Source organism: Staurois parvus, unplaced genomic scaffold, assembly GCF_062004578.1.
Source record: "Staurois parvus isolate SC_StPar_1 unplaced genomic scaffold, SC_StPar_1.0 ptg002985l, whole genome shotgun sequence".
Classification (NCBI taxonomy): domain Eukaryota; kingdom Metazoa; phylum Chordata; class Amphibia; order Anura; family Ranidae; genus Staurois; species Staurois parvus.
The window spans coordinates 44,381-61,833 of NW_028320781.1; the positions used below are offsets into that span (position 1 = coordinate 44,381).

Here is a 17,453-nt window from a genome sequence, read left to right on the forward strand (position 1 = left end):
TGTCACTGAGACAGTGCAGTGACTTCAGAGGAAGGCAGGGGAGGAGCCAGTACACCTGAGACTGAAGGGGAGGAGCCAGTACACCTGAGACTGAAGGGGAGGAGCCAGTACACCTGAGACTGAAGGGGAGGAGCCAGTACACCTGAGACTGAAGGGGAGGAGCCAGAACACCTGAGACTGAAGGGGAGAAGCCAGTACACCTGAGACTGAAGGGGAGGAGCCAGTACACCTGTGCGAGACTGGAGGGGAGGAGCCGATACACCTGTGCAAGACTGAAGGGGAGGAGCCGGTACACCTGGGCGAGAGTGAAGGGGAGGAGCCGGTACACCTGTGCAAGACTGGAGGGGAGGAGCCGGTACACCTGTGCAAGACTGAAGGGGAGGAGCCGGCACACCTGCACGAGACTGAAGGGGAGGAGCCGGTACACCTGCGCGAGACTGAAGGGGAGGAGCCGGTACACCTGTGCAAGACTGAAGGGGAGGAGCCGGTACACCTGAGCGAGAGTGAAGGGGAGGAGCCGGCACACCTGCGCGAGACTGAAGGGGAGGAGCCGGTACACCTGCGCGAGACTGAAGGGGAGGAGCCGGTACACCTGCGCGAGACTGAAGGGGAGGAGCCGGCACACCTGCGCGAGACTGAAGGGGAGGAGTCGGCACACCTGTGTAGGACTGAAGTGTAGGACTGAAGGGGAGGAGCCGGCACACCTGCGCGAGACTGAAGGGGAGGAGCCGGTACACCTGTGCGAGACTGAAGGGGAGGAGCCGGCGCACCTGTGCGAGACTGAAGGGGAGGAGCCGGTACACCTGTGCAAGACTGAAGGGGAGGAGCCGGCACACCTGTGTGACTGAGGTGGAGCCAGAAGGAGGATTGAGGTCCCAGGGGGTGAAACATGTCATATATATGTATATAGCGGAGGTCGCCCCCGATCGCGGTTCCTGCGACGCTTTGATCTCTGAACACAGAAGCTGAGGAATGAAGACGGAGAGAACATTTTATATAATCATTTCTCTCCTCCCGGCAGTTTCCATGGCAGCGTTATGAAGTTGGTTGCTTGACATCATTTTCAGAAGTTTAGTTACCGTAGAAACCGTGCGCAGCGCGTTATATATAGAAAGTTTTCTGACTGCGCGGCGTCATTCACATTCATTCCATGGGGGGGGCGTTTGAATTATTAAACGTATTACAGGATGTTGGCTGTTCTGGGCGCTAGGTTGGGGGGGGGGTAGTGATCGGTGGGATGGCGGGATGCAGCGATCAGTCGGATGGCGGGATGCAGCGATCGGTGGGATGGCAGGATGCAGCGATCGGTGGGATGGCGGGATGCAGCGATCGGTGGGATGGCGGGATGCAGCGATCGGTGGGATGGCGGGATGTAGCGATCGGTGGGATGGCGGGATGCAGCGATCGGTGGGATGGCGGGAAGCAGCGATCGGTGGGATGGCGGGACGTAGCGATCGGTGGGATGGCGGGACGTAGCGATCGGTGGGATGGCGGGACGCAGCGATCGGTGGGATGGCGGGACGCAGCGATCGGTGGGATGGCGGGACGCAGCGATCGGTGGGATGGCGGGATGCAGCGATCGGTGGGATGGCGGGATGCAGCGATCGGTGGGATGGCGGGATGCAGCGATCGGTGGGATGGCGGGATGTAGCGATCGGTGGGATGGCGGGATGTAGCGATCGGTGGGATGGCGGGATGCAGCGATCGGTGGGATGGCGGGATGCAGCGATTGGTCGGATGGCGGGATGTAGCGATCGGTGGGATGGCGGGATGCAGCGATCGGTGGGATGGCGGGACGCAGCGATCGGTGGGATGGCGGGATGCAGCGATCGGTGGGATGGCGGGATGTAGCGATCGGTGGGATGGCGGGATGTAGCGATCGGTGGGATGGCGGGATGCAGCGATCGGTGGGATGGCGGGATGCAGCGATTGGTCGGATGGCGGGATGTAGCGATCGGTGGGATGGCGGGATGCAGCGATCGGTCGGATGGCGGGATGCAGCGATCGGTCGGATGGCGGGATGCAGCGATCGGTCGGATGGCGGGATGTAGCGATCGGTGGGATGGCGGGATGCAGCGATCGGTGGGATGGCGGGATGTAGCGATCGGTGGGATGGCGGGATGTAGCGATCGGTCGGATGGCGGGATGCAGCGATCGGTGGGATGGCGGGATGCAGCGATCGGTGGGATGGCGGGATGTAGCGATCGGTGGGATGGCGGGATGCAGCGATCGGTCGGATGGCGGGATGCAGCGATCGGTCGGATGGCGGGACGCAGCGATCGGTCGGATGGCGGGACGTAGCGATCGGTCGGATGGCGGGACGTAGCGATCGGTGGGATGGCGGGACGTAGCGATCGGTGGGATGGCGGGACGCAGCGATCGGTGGGATGGCGGGACGTAGCGATCGGTGGGATGGCGGGACGTAGCGATCGGTGGGATGGCGGGACGCAGCGATCGGTGGGATGGCGGGACGTAGCGATCGGTGGGATGGCGGGACGCAGCGATCGGTGGGATGGCGGGACGCAGCGATCGGTGGGATGGCGGGACGTAGCGATCGGTGGGATGGCGGGATGTAGCGATCTATTGGACGGTGGGATGCTGCTGATACCTGCAGTCTGTACATTACATACAACTGACCCCTGCGCTCTGTATGTTACATACAACTGACCCCTGCGCTCTGTATGTTACATACAACTGACCCCTGCGCTCTGTATGTTACATACAACTGACCCCGGCACCCTGTGAGTGATCTGATCTGGAATATGTCGCCCTGTGTACTGCTGGAGGACTCTGCTCCTTCCTCTCAGTGAAGGGAGCTCATTGCTGAATACAAAGTGACATCCCCAGTACAGGGGAGACGTGAGCCAATCACAGTGATTGATGATTTGTGATCAATCGTTCCCCATGATTTGTTACATTGTTGGATTGAATGGAACGACTTCCTGGAAACAGCCAACTTTTATTGTCCTCAAAACGATAAATTATCCAAGAATGACACCCGGCATCCGGGACAGGAGAAGTGGGACTGTGTAGAGTCCATACATACAGAATGGGGACAGATACCGAGAATTGGCGGTGACAATGGGGCGGATCTGAGGTGTGGCAGAGGAAAGGGGCTGAAGAGGCAGAGGAAAGGGGCTGAAGAGGCAGAGGTGTGACAGAGGAAAGGGGCTGAAGAGGCAGAGGAAAGGGGCTGAAGAGGCAGAGGTGTGGCAGAGGAGAGGGGCTGAAGAAGCAGAGGTGTGGCAAGGAAAGGGGCTGAAGAGGCAGAGGTGTGGCAAGGAAAGGGGCTGAAGAGGCAGAGGTGTGGCAAGGAAAGGGGCTGAAGAGGCAGAGGTGTGGCAAGGAAAGGGGCTGAAGAGGCAGAGGAAAGGGGCTGAAGAGGCAGAGAAAAGGGGCTGAAGAGGCAGAGGAAAGGGGCTGAAGAGGCAGAGAAAAGGGGCTGAAGAGGCAGAGAAAAGGGGCTGAAGAGGCAGAGGTGTGGCAGAGGAAAGGGGCTGAAGAGGCAGAGGTGTGGCAGAGGAAAGGGGCTGAAGAGGCAGAGGAAAGGGGCTGAAGAGGCAGAGGTGTGGCAGAGGAAAGGGGCTGAAGAGGCAGAGGAAAGGGGCTGAAGAGGCAGAGGTGTGACAGAGGAAAGGGGCTGAAGAGGCAGAGGTGTGGCAGAGGAGAGGGGCTGAAGAAGCAGAGGTGTGGCAAGGAAAGGGGCTGAAGAGGCAGAGGTGTGGCAAGGAAAGGGGCTGAAGAGGCAGAGGTAAGGGGCTGAAGAGGCAGAGGTAAGGGGCTGAAGAGGCAGAGGAGAGGGGCTGAAGAGGCAGAGGTGTGGCAGAGGAAAGGGGCTGAAGAAGCAGAGGTGTGGCAGAGGAAAGGGGCTGGCAGCCGTCTACCTCCCCTCCTCGTTCTCCTGTAATCAGACTCAGCCACTTCCACCCGGGGATTCCATTCTCCAGCCTCCCCGAGCCTGGATGAGCCTCTCTGCTCAGCTCCGGAGCCGTCGGCATGCTTCCCTGGAAGAGGAGCAAGTTCGTGTTGGTGAAGAAGGAGAAGAAGACCAAGGGGGTCAGCTACTCCTCGCTGCTCTCCTCCTTCATGCGCTCCTGCCCCGACCTGCTGCCCCAGTCCCCCTTGGCACGCCTGGGCAAGGTCTTCAGCACCAGGAGGCAGAAGGTGGAGCTGAACAGAGACGACCCGTCGTACACCGCGTGGTACCTGGGCAACGCGGTCACCCTCCGCGCCAAGGGAGAGGGCTGCACGGCCGAGGTGGTCAACAAGATCTGGGAGAAGAGCGAATTCGGAGGGTACAGCACCAAGATGAAGATCTCCCTGGGCTCCTACGGCATCAGGATGACCCCCAGCAAGAAAGGCGCCAGGAAGACGGTGCACACCTACCTGCTGCACCGCATCACCTGCTGCGTGGCGGAGGCCGGGCACCCCAAAGTCTTCTCCTGGGTCTACAGGCACCAGATCAAGAACAAGGCGGTGGTGTTGAGGTGCCACGCCGTGCTGGTGTCCAAGGCGGAGAAAGCCAAAGTCATGGCGCAGACTCTTTGCCAGACCTCCCTGGCGGCCTTCAAGGAGTTCAAGAGTTTGAAGAGGCAGAGCGACTTCAGGAGGGAGCAGCAGGAACTTTTGGGGGACTTGGTGGTGCCCATGATGCCCCTGAGGAAGGTCCTAAACGGCACCTGCTCTTATAACCCCCCATCGGAGAGAAGTAGGACTGTGCCTAGGCTCAGCTCCATCCTGGAGGAAGAGGAGGATGGCGAGGAAGAGTGGGCAGACCTGCGCAGGACGCCCGTCCACATCAGGGACCGCTTCGTCACCCACCAGCAGGAGAAGGACGCAATTCTAGAACTGGCCCAGGAACTGAGGAGACTGAGCATCCAACGGGAACTGGCCAATCAAATCCCCTATGTGGCCACCACACACCTCCCAGACTGGAAGTGGACCGTACAAACTATTTGTTGACCCTAAATCTCTGCTGTCCTTACCCCATCTCCGGGACCATCTCCGGGACCACCACCGCCTTCCAGTCCGTCCAATCCCCGGCAGGACTGTCCCAGGCTGGTCTGGATTACAGGTGACCTAATGCCATTCTGGGTGGGTAGGAAATGGTAAAGACTCTGCTTGGCAGGAGAGCTAGCAATCAGTCTCCATACAAGAGCCTGTATATGGGACCATTGTCCATACAAGAGCCTGTATATGGGACCATTGTCCATACAAGAGCCTGTATATGGGATCACTGTCCATACACGAGCCTGTATATGGGATCAGTGTCCATACAAGAGCCTGTATATGGGACCATTGTCCATACAAGAGCCTGTATATGGGATCACTGTCCATACACGAGCCTGTATATGGGATCAGTGTCCATACAGGAGCCTGTATATGGGACCACTGTCCATACAGGAGCCTGTATATGGGACCATTGTCCATACAAGAGCCTGTATATGGGACCATTGTCCATACAAGAGCCTGTATATGGGATCACTGTCCATACAAGAGCCTGTATATGGGACCACTGTCCATACAAGAGCCAGTATATGGGACCACTGTCCATACACGAGCCTGTATATTGGACCACTGTCCATACAGGAGCCTGTATATGGGACCACTGTCCATACAAGAGCCTGTATATGGGACCACTGTCCATACACGAGCCAGTATATGGGACCACTGTCCATACAAGAGTCTGTATATGGGATCACTGTCCATACACGAGCCTGTATATGGGACCATTGTCCATACAAGAGCCAGTATATGGGATCACTGTCCATACACGAGCCAGTATATGGGACCACTGTCCATACACGAGCCTGTATATGGGACCACTGTCCATACAAGAGCCTGTATATGGGACCATTGTCCATACAAGAGCCTGTATATGGGATCACTGTCCATACAAGAGCCTGTATATGGGACCACTGTCCATACAAGAGCCAGTATATGGGACCACTGTCCATACACGAGCCTGTACATTGGACCACTGTCCATACAGGAGCCTGTATATGGGACCACTGTCCATACAAGAGCCTGTATATGGGACCACTGTCCATACACGAGCCAGTATATGGGACCACTGTCCATACAAGAGTCTGTATATGGGATCACTGTCCATACACGAGCCTGTATATGGGACCATTGTCCATACAAGAGCCTGTATATGGGACCATTGTCCATACAAGAGCCTGTATATGGGATCACTGTCCATACACGAGCCAGTATATGGGACCACTGTCCATACACGAGCCTGTATATGGGATCACTGTCCATACAAGAGCCTGCATATGGGACCATTGTCCATACAAGACCCTGTATATGGGACCATTGTCCATACAAGAGCCAGTATATGGGACCATTGTCCATACACGAGCCTGTATATGGGATCACTGTCCATACAGAAGCCTGTATATGGAATCACTGTCCATACAAGAGCCAGTATATGGGATCAGTGTCCATACAAGAGCCTGTATATGGGATCACTGTCCATACTGGAGCCTGTATACGGGATCACTGTCCATACAAGAGCCTGTATACGGGATCACTGTCCATACAAGAGCCTGTATACGGGATCACTGTCCATACAAGAGCCTGTATACGGGATCACTGTCCATACACGAGCCTGTATATGGGATCACTGTCCATACAAGAGCCAGTATATGGGATCACTGTCCATACAAGAGCCTGTATATGGGATCACTGTCCATACAAGAGCCTGTATATGGGATCACTGTCCATACAAGAGCCTGCATATGGGACCACTGTCCATACAAGAGCCTGTATATGGGACTATTGTCCATACAAGAGCCTGTATATGGGACCATTGTCCATACAAGAGCCAGTATACGGGACCACTGTCCATACACGAGCCTGTATACGGGACCACTGTCCATACAGGAGCCTGTATACGGGATCACTGTCCATACAAGAGCCAGTATACGGGATCAGTGTCCATACAAGAGCCTGTATACGGGATCACTGTCCATACACGAGCCTGTATACGGGATCACTGTCCATACACGAGCCTGTATACGGGATCACTGTCCATACACGAGCCTGTATATGGGATCACTGTCCATACAAGAGCCTGTATATGGGATCACTGTCCATACAAGAGCCTGTATATGGGATCACTGTCCATACAAGAGCCAGTATATGGGATCAGTGTCCATACAAGAGCCTGTATATGGGATCACTGTCCATACAAGAGCCTGTATATGGGATCACTGTCCATACACGAGCCAGTATATGGGATCACTGTCCATACAAGAGCCAGTATATGGGATCAGTGTCCATACAAGAGCCTGTATATGGGATCACTGTCCATACAAGAGCCAGTATATGGGATCACTGTCCATACAAGAGCCAGTATATGGGATCACTGTCCATACAAGTGCCAGTATATGGGATCACTGTCCATACAAGAGCCTGTATATGGGATCACTGTCCATACACGAGCCTGTATATGGGATCACTGTCCATACAAGAGTCTGTATATGGGATCACTGTCCATACACGAGCCTGTATACGGGATCACTGTCCATACACGAGCCTGTATACGGGATCACTGTCCATACAAGAGCCAGTATACGGGATCACTGTCCATACAAGAGCTTGTATACGGGATCACTGTCCATACAAGAGCCTGTATACGGGACCACTGTCCATACAAGAGCCAGTATATGGGATCACTGTCCATACACGAACCTGTATATGGGATCACTGTCCATACAAGAGCCAGTATATGGGATCAGTGTCCATACAAGAGCCTGTATATGGGATCACTGTCCATACAAGAGCCAGTATATGGGATCAGTGTCCATACAAGAGCCAGTATATGGGATCACTGTCCATACAAGAGCCAGTATATGGGATCACTGTCCATACAAGTGCCAGTATATGGGATCACTGTCCATACAAGAGCCTGTATATGGGATCACTGTCCATACACGAGCCAGTATATGGGACCACTGTCCATACACGAGCCTGTATACGGGATCACTGTCCATACACGAGCCTGTATATGGGATCACTGTCCATACAAGAGCCAGTATATGGGATCACTGTCCATACAAGAGCCAGTATATGGGACCACTGTCCATACACGAGCCTGTATACGGGATCACTGTCCATACACGAGCCTGTATATGGGATCACTGTCCATACAAGAGCCAGTATATGGGATCACTGCCCATACACGAGCCTGTATATGGGATCACTGTCCATACAAGAGTCTGTATATGGGATCACTGTCCATACACGAGCCTGTATATGGGATCACTGTCCATACACGAGCCTGTATATGGGATCACTGTCCATACAAGAGCTTGTATACGGGATCACTGTCCATACAAGAGCCTGTATACGGGACCACTGTCCATACAAGAGCCTGTATACGGGACCACTGTCCATACACGAGCCTGTATATGGGATCACTGTCCATACAAGAGCCTGTATACGGGATCACTGTCCATACACGAGCCTGTATACGGGATCACTGTCCATACAAGAGCCTGTATACGGGACCACTTTCCATACAAGAGCCAGTATATGGGATCACTGTCCATACACGAGCCTGTATATGGGATCACTGTCCATACACGAGCCTGTATACGGGATCACTGTCCATACAAGAGCCTGTATATGGGATCACTGTCCATACAAGAGTCTGTATACGGGACCACTGTCCATACACGAGCCTGTATATGGGATCACTGTCCATACACGAGCCTGTATAGGGGATCACTGTCCATACACGAGCCTGTATATGGGATCACTGTCCATACACGAGCCTGTATACGGGATCACTGTCCATACAAGAGCCTGTATATGGGATCACTGTCCATACAAGAGCCTGTATATGGGATCACTGTCCATACACGAGCCTGTATACGGGATCACTGTCCATACAAGAGCCAGTATACGGGATCACTGTCAATACACGAGCCTGTATATGGGATCACTGTCCATACACGAGCCTGTATATGGGATCACTGTCCATACAAGAGCCTGTATACGGGATCACTGTCCATACACGAGCCTGTATACGGGATCACTGTCCATACACGAGCCTGTATACGGGATCACTGTCCATACACGAGCCTGTATACGGGATCACTGTCCATACACGAGCCTGTATATGGGATCACTGTCCATACACGAGCCTGTATATGGGATCAGTGTCCATACACGAGCCTGTATACGGGATCACTGTCCATACACGAGCCTGTATATGGGATCACTGTCCATACACGAGCCTGTATACGGGATCACTGTCCATACACGAGCCTGTATATGGGATCACTGTCCATACACGAGCCTGTATATGGGATCAGTGTCCATACACGAGCCTGTATACGGGATCACTGTCCATACACGAGCCTGTATATGGGATCACTATATATGGGTAGGACTGGGCGGAGGGTAGAAGTGGCAGGAGGGGGAAGCAAGAAGGACCGGACGTGTGGTGACCCGTACTGATTACATAGTTCATGGGGGAGGGGCACACTGTGGCTATTGGGTGTGAAGGAGTCCCTGCACTGTGACATCAGCATTTTATTCAAATTGAGCATCAGCCAAGAAAAACTGTCCAGCATGCTGGAAATCCTCCGAGTTATCCATTCTCAGCAGGCAGACAATTGTGGCATCATTCACCGTCCTGGACTGCGTGTGTCCGGTCCTTACACCGCCAAGAGGCTGGTCTGCCGCCATCGCCCGAGGGACCGCTCAGCGTGTATTGTACGGAGTAATCTGATATCCTGCTCAGTCCCCGAGGACTTCCAATGATTCCACTTCCTGACAATAAACACAATTTCCTGACTCCTGATGACCTCATTATTGTCCCTTCATGTTATTGATACATTGTGTCATAATACTGCGTGTTATACTTCATGTACTGTATATATGTGTCATGCGATCGTACCGGGTGTCATGTGATCGTACCGTGTGCCATGCGATCGTACCAGGTGTCATGTGATCGTACCGTGTGCCATGCGATCGTACCAGGTGTCATGTGATCGTACCGTGTGCCATGTGATCGTACCGGGTGTCATGCGATCATACCGGGTGTCATGCGATCGTACCGGGTGTCATGTGATCGTACCGGGTGTCATGTGATCGTACCAGGTGTCATGTGATTGTACCGGGTGTCATGTGATCGTACCGGGTGTCATGCGATCGTACCGGGTGTCATGTGATCGTACCGTGTGCCATGTGATCGTACCGGGTGTCATGTGATCGTACCGGGTGTCATGTGATCGTACCGGGTGTCATGCGATCGTACCGGGTGTCATGCGATCGTACCGGGTGTCATGCGATCATACCGGGTGTCATGCGATCGTACCGGGTGTCATGTGATCGTACCAGGTGTCATGTGATTGTACCGGGTGTCATGTGATCGTACCGGGTGTCATGCGATCGTACCGGGTGTCATGTGATCGTACCGTGTGCCATGTGATCGTACCGGGTGTCATGTGATCGTACCGGGTGTCATGTGATCGTACCGGGTGTCATGCAATCGTACCGTGTGCCATGTGATCGTACCGGTTGCCATGTGATCGTACCGGGTGTCATGTGATCGTACCGGGTGTCATGTGATTGTACCGGGTGTCATGTGATTGTACTGGGTGTCATGTAATCATTTCGGGTGCAATGTGATCATACTGGATGTCATGTGATCATACAGAGTGTCATGTGATCATACTGGGCGTCATGTGATCATACAGAGTGCCATGTGATCATACTGGGCGTCATGTGATCATACAGAGTGCCATGTGATCATACTGGGCGTCATGTGATCATACAGAGTGCCATGTGATCATACTGGGCGTCATGTGATCATACAGAGTGCCATGTGATGTGACAATTGTCCAGGAACCAATCCGCTGTCAGATTTGATGACTACATACAATACGGTCCATTGGACCAGCATGGCAGCCAGGGAAGTGGCATTTTCAGGAGGCAGCTCACACGTTCCTGTGTCCAGGTCTCCTGTAAAGCCCAGCTCCAGCCAGAACAGAAGGTGGAGGGTTGGCGCCCCCGTCAGGTAGCTTCTTGTGCCTTCCTGTGACAGCGGCAGCCCCCCATATACTGTCTTGGTGTCACCGGAAGAGGAAATGAGGGAGAATCTCCCCAGTGGGGTCACACAAATAAAAAAACCTGACTTTAACTCTTCCTGCTCCACCCAAAACCAACAAATAAGTTGTCGAGGGATGGCTTTTATGAATCCGTCAGCACACAATGTGGCGTCGTGTCCTCTGATCCCGTGTCCTCTGATCCCCTGTCCTCTGATCCCCTGTCCTCTGATCCCTTGTCCTCTGATCCCCTGTCCTCTGATCCCCTGTCCTCTGATCCCTTGTCCTCTGATCCCCTGTCCTCTGATCCCCTGTCCTCTGATCCCCTGATCCCTTGTCCTCTGATCCCGTGTCCTCTGATCCCGTGTCCTCTAATCCCAGTTCCTCTGATCTCTTGTCCTCTGATCCCGTGTCCTCTGATCCCTTGTCCTCTGATCTCCTGATCCCGTGTCCTCTGATCCCGTGTCCTCTGATCCCTTGTCCTCTGATCCCGTGTCCTCTGATCCCTTGTCCTCTGATCCCGTGTCCTCTGATCCCTTGTCCTCTGATCCCTTGTCCTCTGATCCCATGTCCTCTGATCCCGGGTCCTCTGATCCCATGTCCTTTGATCCCGAGTCCTCTGATCCCGGGTCCTCTGATCCCGTGTCCTTTGATCCCGTGTCCTTTGATCCCGTGTCCTCTGATCCCCTGTCCTCTGATCCCGTGTCCTTTGATCCCGTGTCCTCTGATCCGCTGTCCTCTGATCCCGTGTCCTCTGATCCCGTGTCCTCTGATCCCTTGTCCTCTGATCCCGTGTCCTCTGATCCCCTGTCCTCTGATCCCGTGTCCTTTGATCCCGTGTCCTCTGATCCCCTGTCCTCTGATCCCGGGTCCTCTGATCCCGTGTCCTCTGATCCCGTGTCCTCTGATCCCGTGTCCTCTGATCCCGTGTCCTCTGATCCCGTGTCCTCTGATCCCGTGTCCTCTGATCCCTTGTCCTCTGATCCCGTGTCCTCTGATCCCCTGTCCTCTGATCCCGTGTCCTTTGATCCCGTGTCCTCTGATCCCCTGTCCTCTGATCCCCTGTCCTCTGATCCCGGGTCCTCTGATCCCGTGTCCTCTGATCCCCTGTCCTCTGATCCCGGGTCCTCTGATCTCGTGTCCTCTGATCCCCTGTCCTCTGATCCCCTGTCCTCTGATCCCCTGTCCTCTGATCCCGGGTCCTCTGATCCCGTGTCCTCTGATCCCCTGTCCTCTGATCCCGTGTCCTCTGATCCCCTGTCCTCTGATCCCGGGTCCTCTGATCCCGTGTCCTCTGATCCCCTGTCCTCTGATCCCGTGTCCTCTGATCCCCTGTCCTCTGATCCCCTGTCCTCTGATCCCGGGTCCTCTGATCCCCTGTCCTCTGATCCCCTGTCCTCTGATCCCCTGTCCTCTGATCCCCTGTCCTCTGATCCCGGGTCCTCTGATCCCGTGTCCTCTGATCCCCTGTCCTCTGATCCCCTGTCCTCTGATCCCCTGTCCTCTGATCCCCGGTCCTCTGATCCCGGGTCCTCTGATCCCGTGTCCTCTGATCCCCTGTCCTCTGATCCCCTGTCCTCTGATCCCGTGTCCTCTGATCCCCTGTCCTCTGATCCCCTGTCCTCTGATCCCCTGTCCTCTGATCCCCTGTCCTCTGATCCCGGGTCCTCTGATCCCCTGTCCTCTGATCCCCTGTCCTCTGATCCCCTGTCCTCTGATCCCCTGTCCTCTGATCCCCTGTCCTCTGATCCCGGGTCACCTGCATACAGTGACGCTGAATGTTTGTTCAGTAGCTGAGATGAGCCCCATGGAATCGCACAGAAACAGACCAGGACAGAGCTCACTAGAGAGAGTGTATGGGGGGGCCGAGCACACTGGATCCCGCCAGAAGGGGGTACATTATGGGGGGTACATGGGGTATATTATGAGGGGGTATATCAGGTATAATGGGGAGTATATGGAGTATTAGGTGGGCTATATGGAGCGTTTATGGGGGTACAACGGGTATAATAGGAGTATATGGGGGGTCTATGGGGTATATTATGGTGAGTATATGGGGGGTATATTATGGGGGGTCTATGGGGGGCATATTATGGGGGGTCTATGGGGTATATTATGGGGGGTCTATGGGGTATATTATGGTGAGTATATGGGGGGGTATATTATGGGGGGTCTATGGGGTATATTATGGTGAGTATATGGGGGGTATATTAAGGGGGGTCTATGGGGTATATTATGATGAGTATATGGGGGGTATATTATGGGGGGTCTATGGGGGGCATATTATGGGGGGGTCTATGGGGTATATTATGGGGGGTCTATGGGGTATATTATGGTGAGTATATGGGGGGGTATATTATGGAGGGTCTATGGGGTATATTATGGTGAGTATATGGGGGGGTATATTATGGGGGGTCTATGGGGTATATTATGGTGAGTATATGGGGGGTATATTATGTGGGGTCTATGGGGTATATTATGAGGGGGTAAATGGGGGTATATTGGGTATGTGGGGGTATATCAGGGATATATTATGGGGGGTATATTGGGGGTACATTGGGGATAATGGGAGTATATGGGGGTATATTATGGGGTATATTATGGTGAGTATATGGGGGGGTATATTATGGGGGGGTCTATGGGGTATATTATGGTGAGTATATGGGGGGTATATTATGGGGGGGTCTATGGGGTATATTATGGTGAGTATATGGGGGGCATATTATGAGGAGTTATATGCGGGGGGGTCTATGTGGGTATAATTGGTATAATGGGGGTATATGGAGGTGTATTGTGGTGGTTATATGGGGGAGGGGCTATGGGGTATATTATGAGGGGGTAAATGGGGGTATATCAGGTATAATGGGGGTATATTGGGTATGTGGGGGTATATCAGGGATATATTGTGGGGGAGTATATGGGGGTATATTATGGGGGGTCTATGCAGTATATTATGTTGGGTATATAGGGGGCCTAAGGGGCGTATATCAGCTGTATATTATGGGTGCCATATGGGGGGTCTATGGGGGTATATCTGGTATAATGGGGGTATATTATGGGTATACATGATTTTCTAGGGGACCGGATCACATCTCCGCATTTTCACTGTGCTGCGTTTTTTGGAAAGGGTCAGCCCGGGTTCACACTTCTGCAGCACATGTGATTCACGCAGGAACCGCACCGTATTCCTGTGCAAATCACATGCGATTTCTGTGCGGTGCAATTTTGTACGGCTCAAATCGCATCTCGTTTGCACCAAAAAAGCGCAGGACCCGTTTTTTTGTCCGCACCAGAATCAACAAAAATGACAAAAAAAAAACGAAAAACAAAAACGCGGCAAAAACGCGACGCAGAAACGGTTCAAATGCAACCTGCAGAGGTGCGAACCGAGCCCAATCCAGGCTAATGGCAGCCGGCCTGGATGACGCATTGAAGTTAGAAGGGCCGTTCACACCTGCAGCTGCGCATTTTTTCCCCTCGCACCGATGCATGCAGGGGACGCGCATTTTTCTAGAAGCGTTCGGTCGCTTCCTTCGTCTTTCTTTCCTTCGGCTTCTATGTGCGCTGTGATGCGTTTGCATGCGTTTTTGTGTGTTTGTGGCGTGGGAAAATGTACTTTTCTGCTCTGCAATGGTGTGAACTGCGCCCGTAGGATGGCCTGGACTTGGCTCGGTTCACACCATTGCAGCGCAGCGAAGAAAAGTACAGCATGCTGCATTTTCCCACGCCACAAACGCACAAAAACGCATGCAAAGGCATCACAGCGCACATAGAAGCCGAAGGACAGACGAAGGAAGCGACTGAACACTTCTAGAAAAATGCGCGTCCACTGCATGCATCGGTGCGAGGGGAAAAAAATGCGCAGCTGCAGGTGTGAACGCGCCCTTCTACCTTCGATGCGTCATCCCGGCCGCCATTTTATTCCTCGGGGCCTCTGCTTTCAGAAAATATTGACTTTTTTGGAAGGTTTGTAACAATTTCAATTATAAATGCCGATTTTAACATGAAAAAATTGCGTCGATCGATATCACATAGAAGTCGATGGGGGCGGAAGTAAAATAATTTGAGGAAAAGAAATTATATATATATAGATCTGGTTTTCTGCCGACTGTGTCCCCGCTGAGATTTCCTTTCACTTCCTGTCCTGGAAAGTAAAAAACCCACAACAGGAAGTAAGAGGAAATCTCCCCCCAGAGTGAAAGGAAACGCCGGGCTTGGAGTTGTCACTGGAACAGGTGTCCCCGGTGGGAGGATTTCCCCTCGGTTCCTGCGCCCGTGACACCCTGAAACGTCGGCTGTGTCGGGGGGCCTGGGGTGAATCCCTCCAGCGGGGACGCGGCTGACGGGCCCTTCCATGCTACATCTGGGGGGGGGGCTCCTGCGCTTTAATGATCGCCTCCGGCCGATCGATTGGATGAGGATTTTCATTGCGAAGAAATGCGATGGGAAGAAGATGCGAGAGCGACCTGTTACCCCCCCCCCCCCCCCCCCACCGATGGATCCGGCGAGGAAGGGGTTACCGGTTACCATGGCGATACGACCCCCACCGCTCAGCAGAAGTGTGTCAGTGCGCACAGGCGACCGTTCCAACCCGCCCGACGACGTCACGCCTGTTGCCATGACGACAGCTTCCAATGTTCCCTCCAAACGAAGGGCTGATCGAACAGATCGCAGAAAATCCCCCCCCCCCCCCCATCCGAGGCTCCCTGTCGCCGTGACGCATCGCCGGTTGTGATACAAAAAACGGAAACATTTCTGAACTTTGTAGCCGATCTTCTCATTTTGGGAAATATTTGTAGAAAAAAATCATTCGTTGCAGTGATGTCATCATCTCATTCTCCCCTCCCCCAGTGATCATACTGTACATTGTAACTTTGTAGAAGGAGGAGGAGTCATTTCCTCAGTCTCCTCCCCCAGTGATCAGACTGTACATTGTAACTTTGTAGAAGGAGGAGGAGGAGTCATTTCCTCAGTATCCCCTCCCCCGGTGATCAGACTGTACATTGCACATGTTAAGACGCTGACATTCAAAGTGACCCCTCCCCGGACAACTGCGCCAAAGTGACCCCAGCCAACTGCGCCAAATTGACCCCTCCCTGGACAACTGCGCCAAAGTGACCCCTCCCTGGACAACTGTGCCAAAGTGACCCCTCCCCAACCAACTGCGCCAAAGTGACCCCTCCCCGACCAACTGCGCCAAAGTGATCCCTCCCCGGACAACTGCGCCAAAGTGACCCCTCCCCGCACAACTGCGCCAAAGTGACCTCTCCCCGACCAACTGCGCCAAAGTGACCCCTCCCCGGACAACTGCGCCAAAGTGACCCCTCCCCGACCAACTGCGCCAAAGTGACCCCTCCCCGATCAACTGCGCCAAAGTGACCCCTCCCCGACCAACTGCGCCAAAGTGACCCCTCCCCGTCCAACTGCGCCAAAGTGACCCCTCCCCGGACAACTGCGCCAAAGTGACCCCCCCCGGCCAACTGCGCCAAAGTGACCCCTCCCCGGACAACTGCGCCAAAGTGACCCCTCCCCAACCAACTGCGCCAAAGTGACCCTCCCCGGACAACTGCGCCAAAGTGACCCCTCCCCGGCCAACTGCGCCAAAGTGACCCCTCCCCGGCCAACTGCGCCAAAGTGACCCCTCCCCGGACAACTGCGCCAAAGTGACCCCTCCCCGGACAACTGCGCCAAAGTGACCCCTCCCCGGCCAACTGCGCCAAAGTGACCCCTCCCCGATCAACTGCGCCAAAGTGACCCCTCCCCGGCCAACTGCGCCAAAGTGACCCCTCCCCGGCCAACTGCGCCAAAGTGACCCCTCCCCGGACAACTGCGCCAAAGTGACCCCTCCCCGACCAACTGCGCCAAAGTGACCCCTCCCCAACCAACTGCGCCAAAGTGACCCCTCCCCAACCAACTGCGCCAAAGTGACCCCTCCCCGGACAACTGCGCCAAAGTGACCCCTCCCCGGCCAACTGCGCCAAAGTGACCCCTCCCCGACCAACTGCGCCAAAGTGACCCCTCCCCGGCCAACTGCGCCAAAGTGACCCCTCCCCGGCCAACTGCGCCAAAGTGACCCCTCCCCGGACAACTGCGCCAAAGTGACCCCTCCCCGGCCAACTGCGCCAAAGTGACCCCTCCCCGGACAACTGCGCCAAAGTGACCCCTCCCCGACCAACTGCGTCAAAGTGACCCCTCCCCGACCAACTGCGTCAAAGTGACCCCTCCCCGACCAACTGCGCCAAAGTGACCCCTCCCCGGACAACTGCGCCAAAGTGACCCCTCCCCGGCCAACTGCGCCAAAGTGACCCCTCCCCGACCAACTGCGCCAAAGTGACCCCTCCCCGATCAACTGCGCCAAAGCGACCCCTCCCCGATCAACTGCGCCAA

The 17,453-nt window shown here is 54.5% G+C and overlaps 1 protein-coding gene across 1 annotated transcript; it reads left to right on the plus strand.

Moving 5' to 3' along the window:
* The first annotated feature begins 3,884 nt into the window (after positions 1–3,884).
* On the plus strand, positions 3,885–5,275 carry FAM43B (family with sequence similarity 43 member B). Its single transcript, XM_089667041.1, has one exon. The coding sequence runs from the start codon at positions 3,997–3,999 to the stop codon at positions 4,960–4,962; it is 966 nt and encodes a 321-aa protein (XP_089523167.1). The 5' UTR covers positions 3,885–3,996; the 3' UTR covers positions 4,963–5,275.
* Positions 5,276–17,453: the final 12,178 nt, after the last annotated feature.

What these genes read in the sequence shown, in the direction of transcription:
- FAM43B (XM_089667041.1), top strand. Translation starts at nt 3,997, where the DNA reads ATGCTTCCCTGGAAGAGGAGCAAGTTCGTGTTGGTGAAGAAGGAGAAG.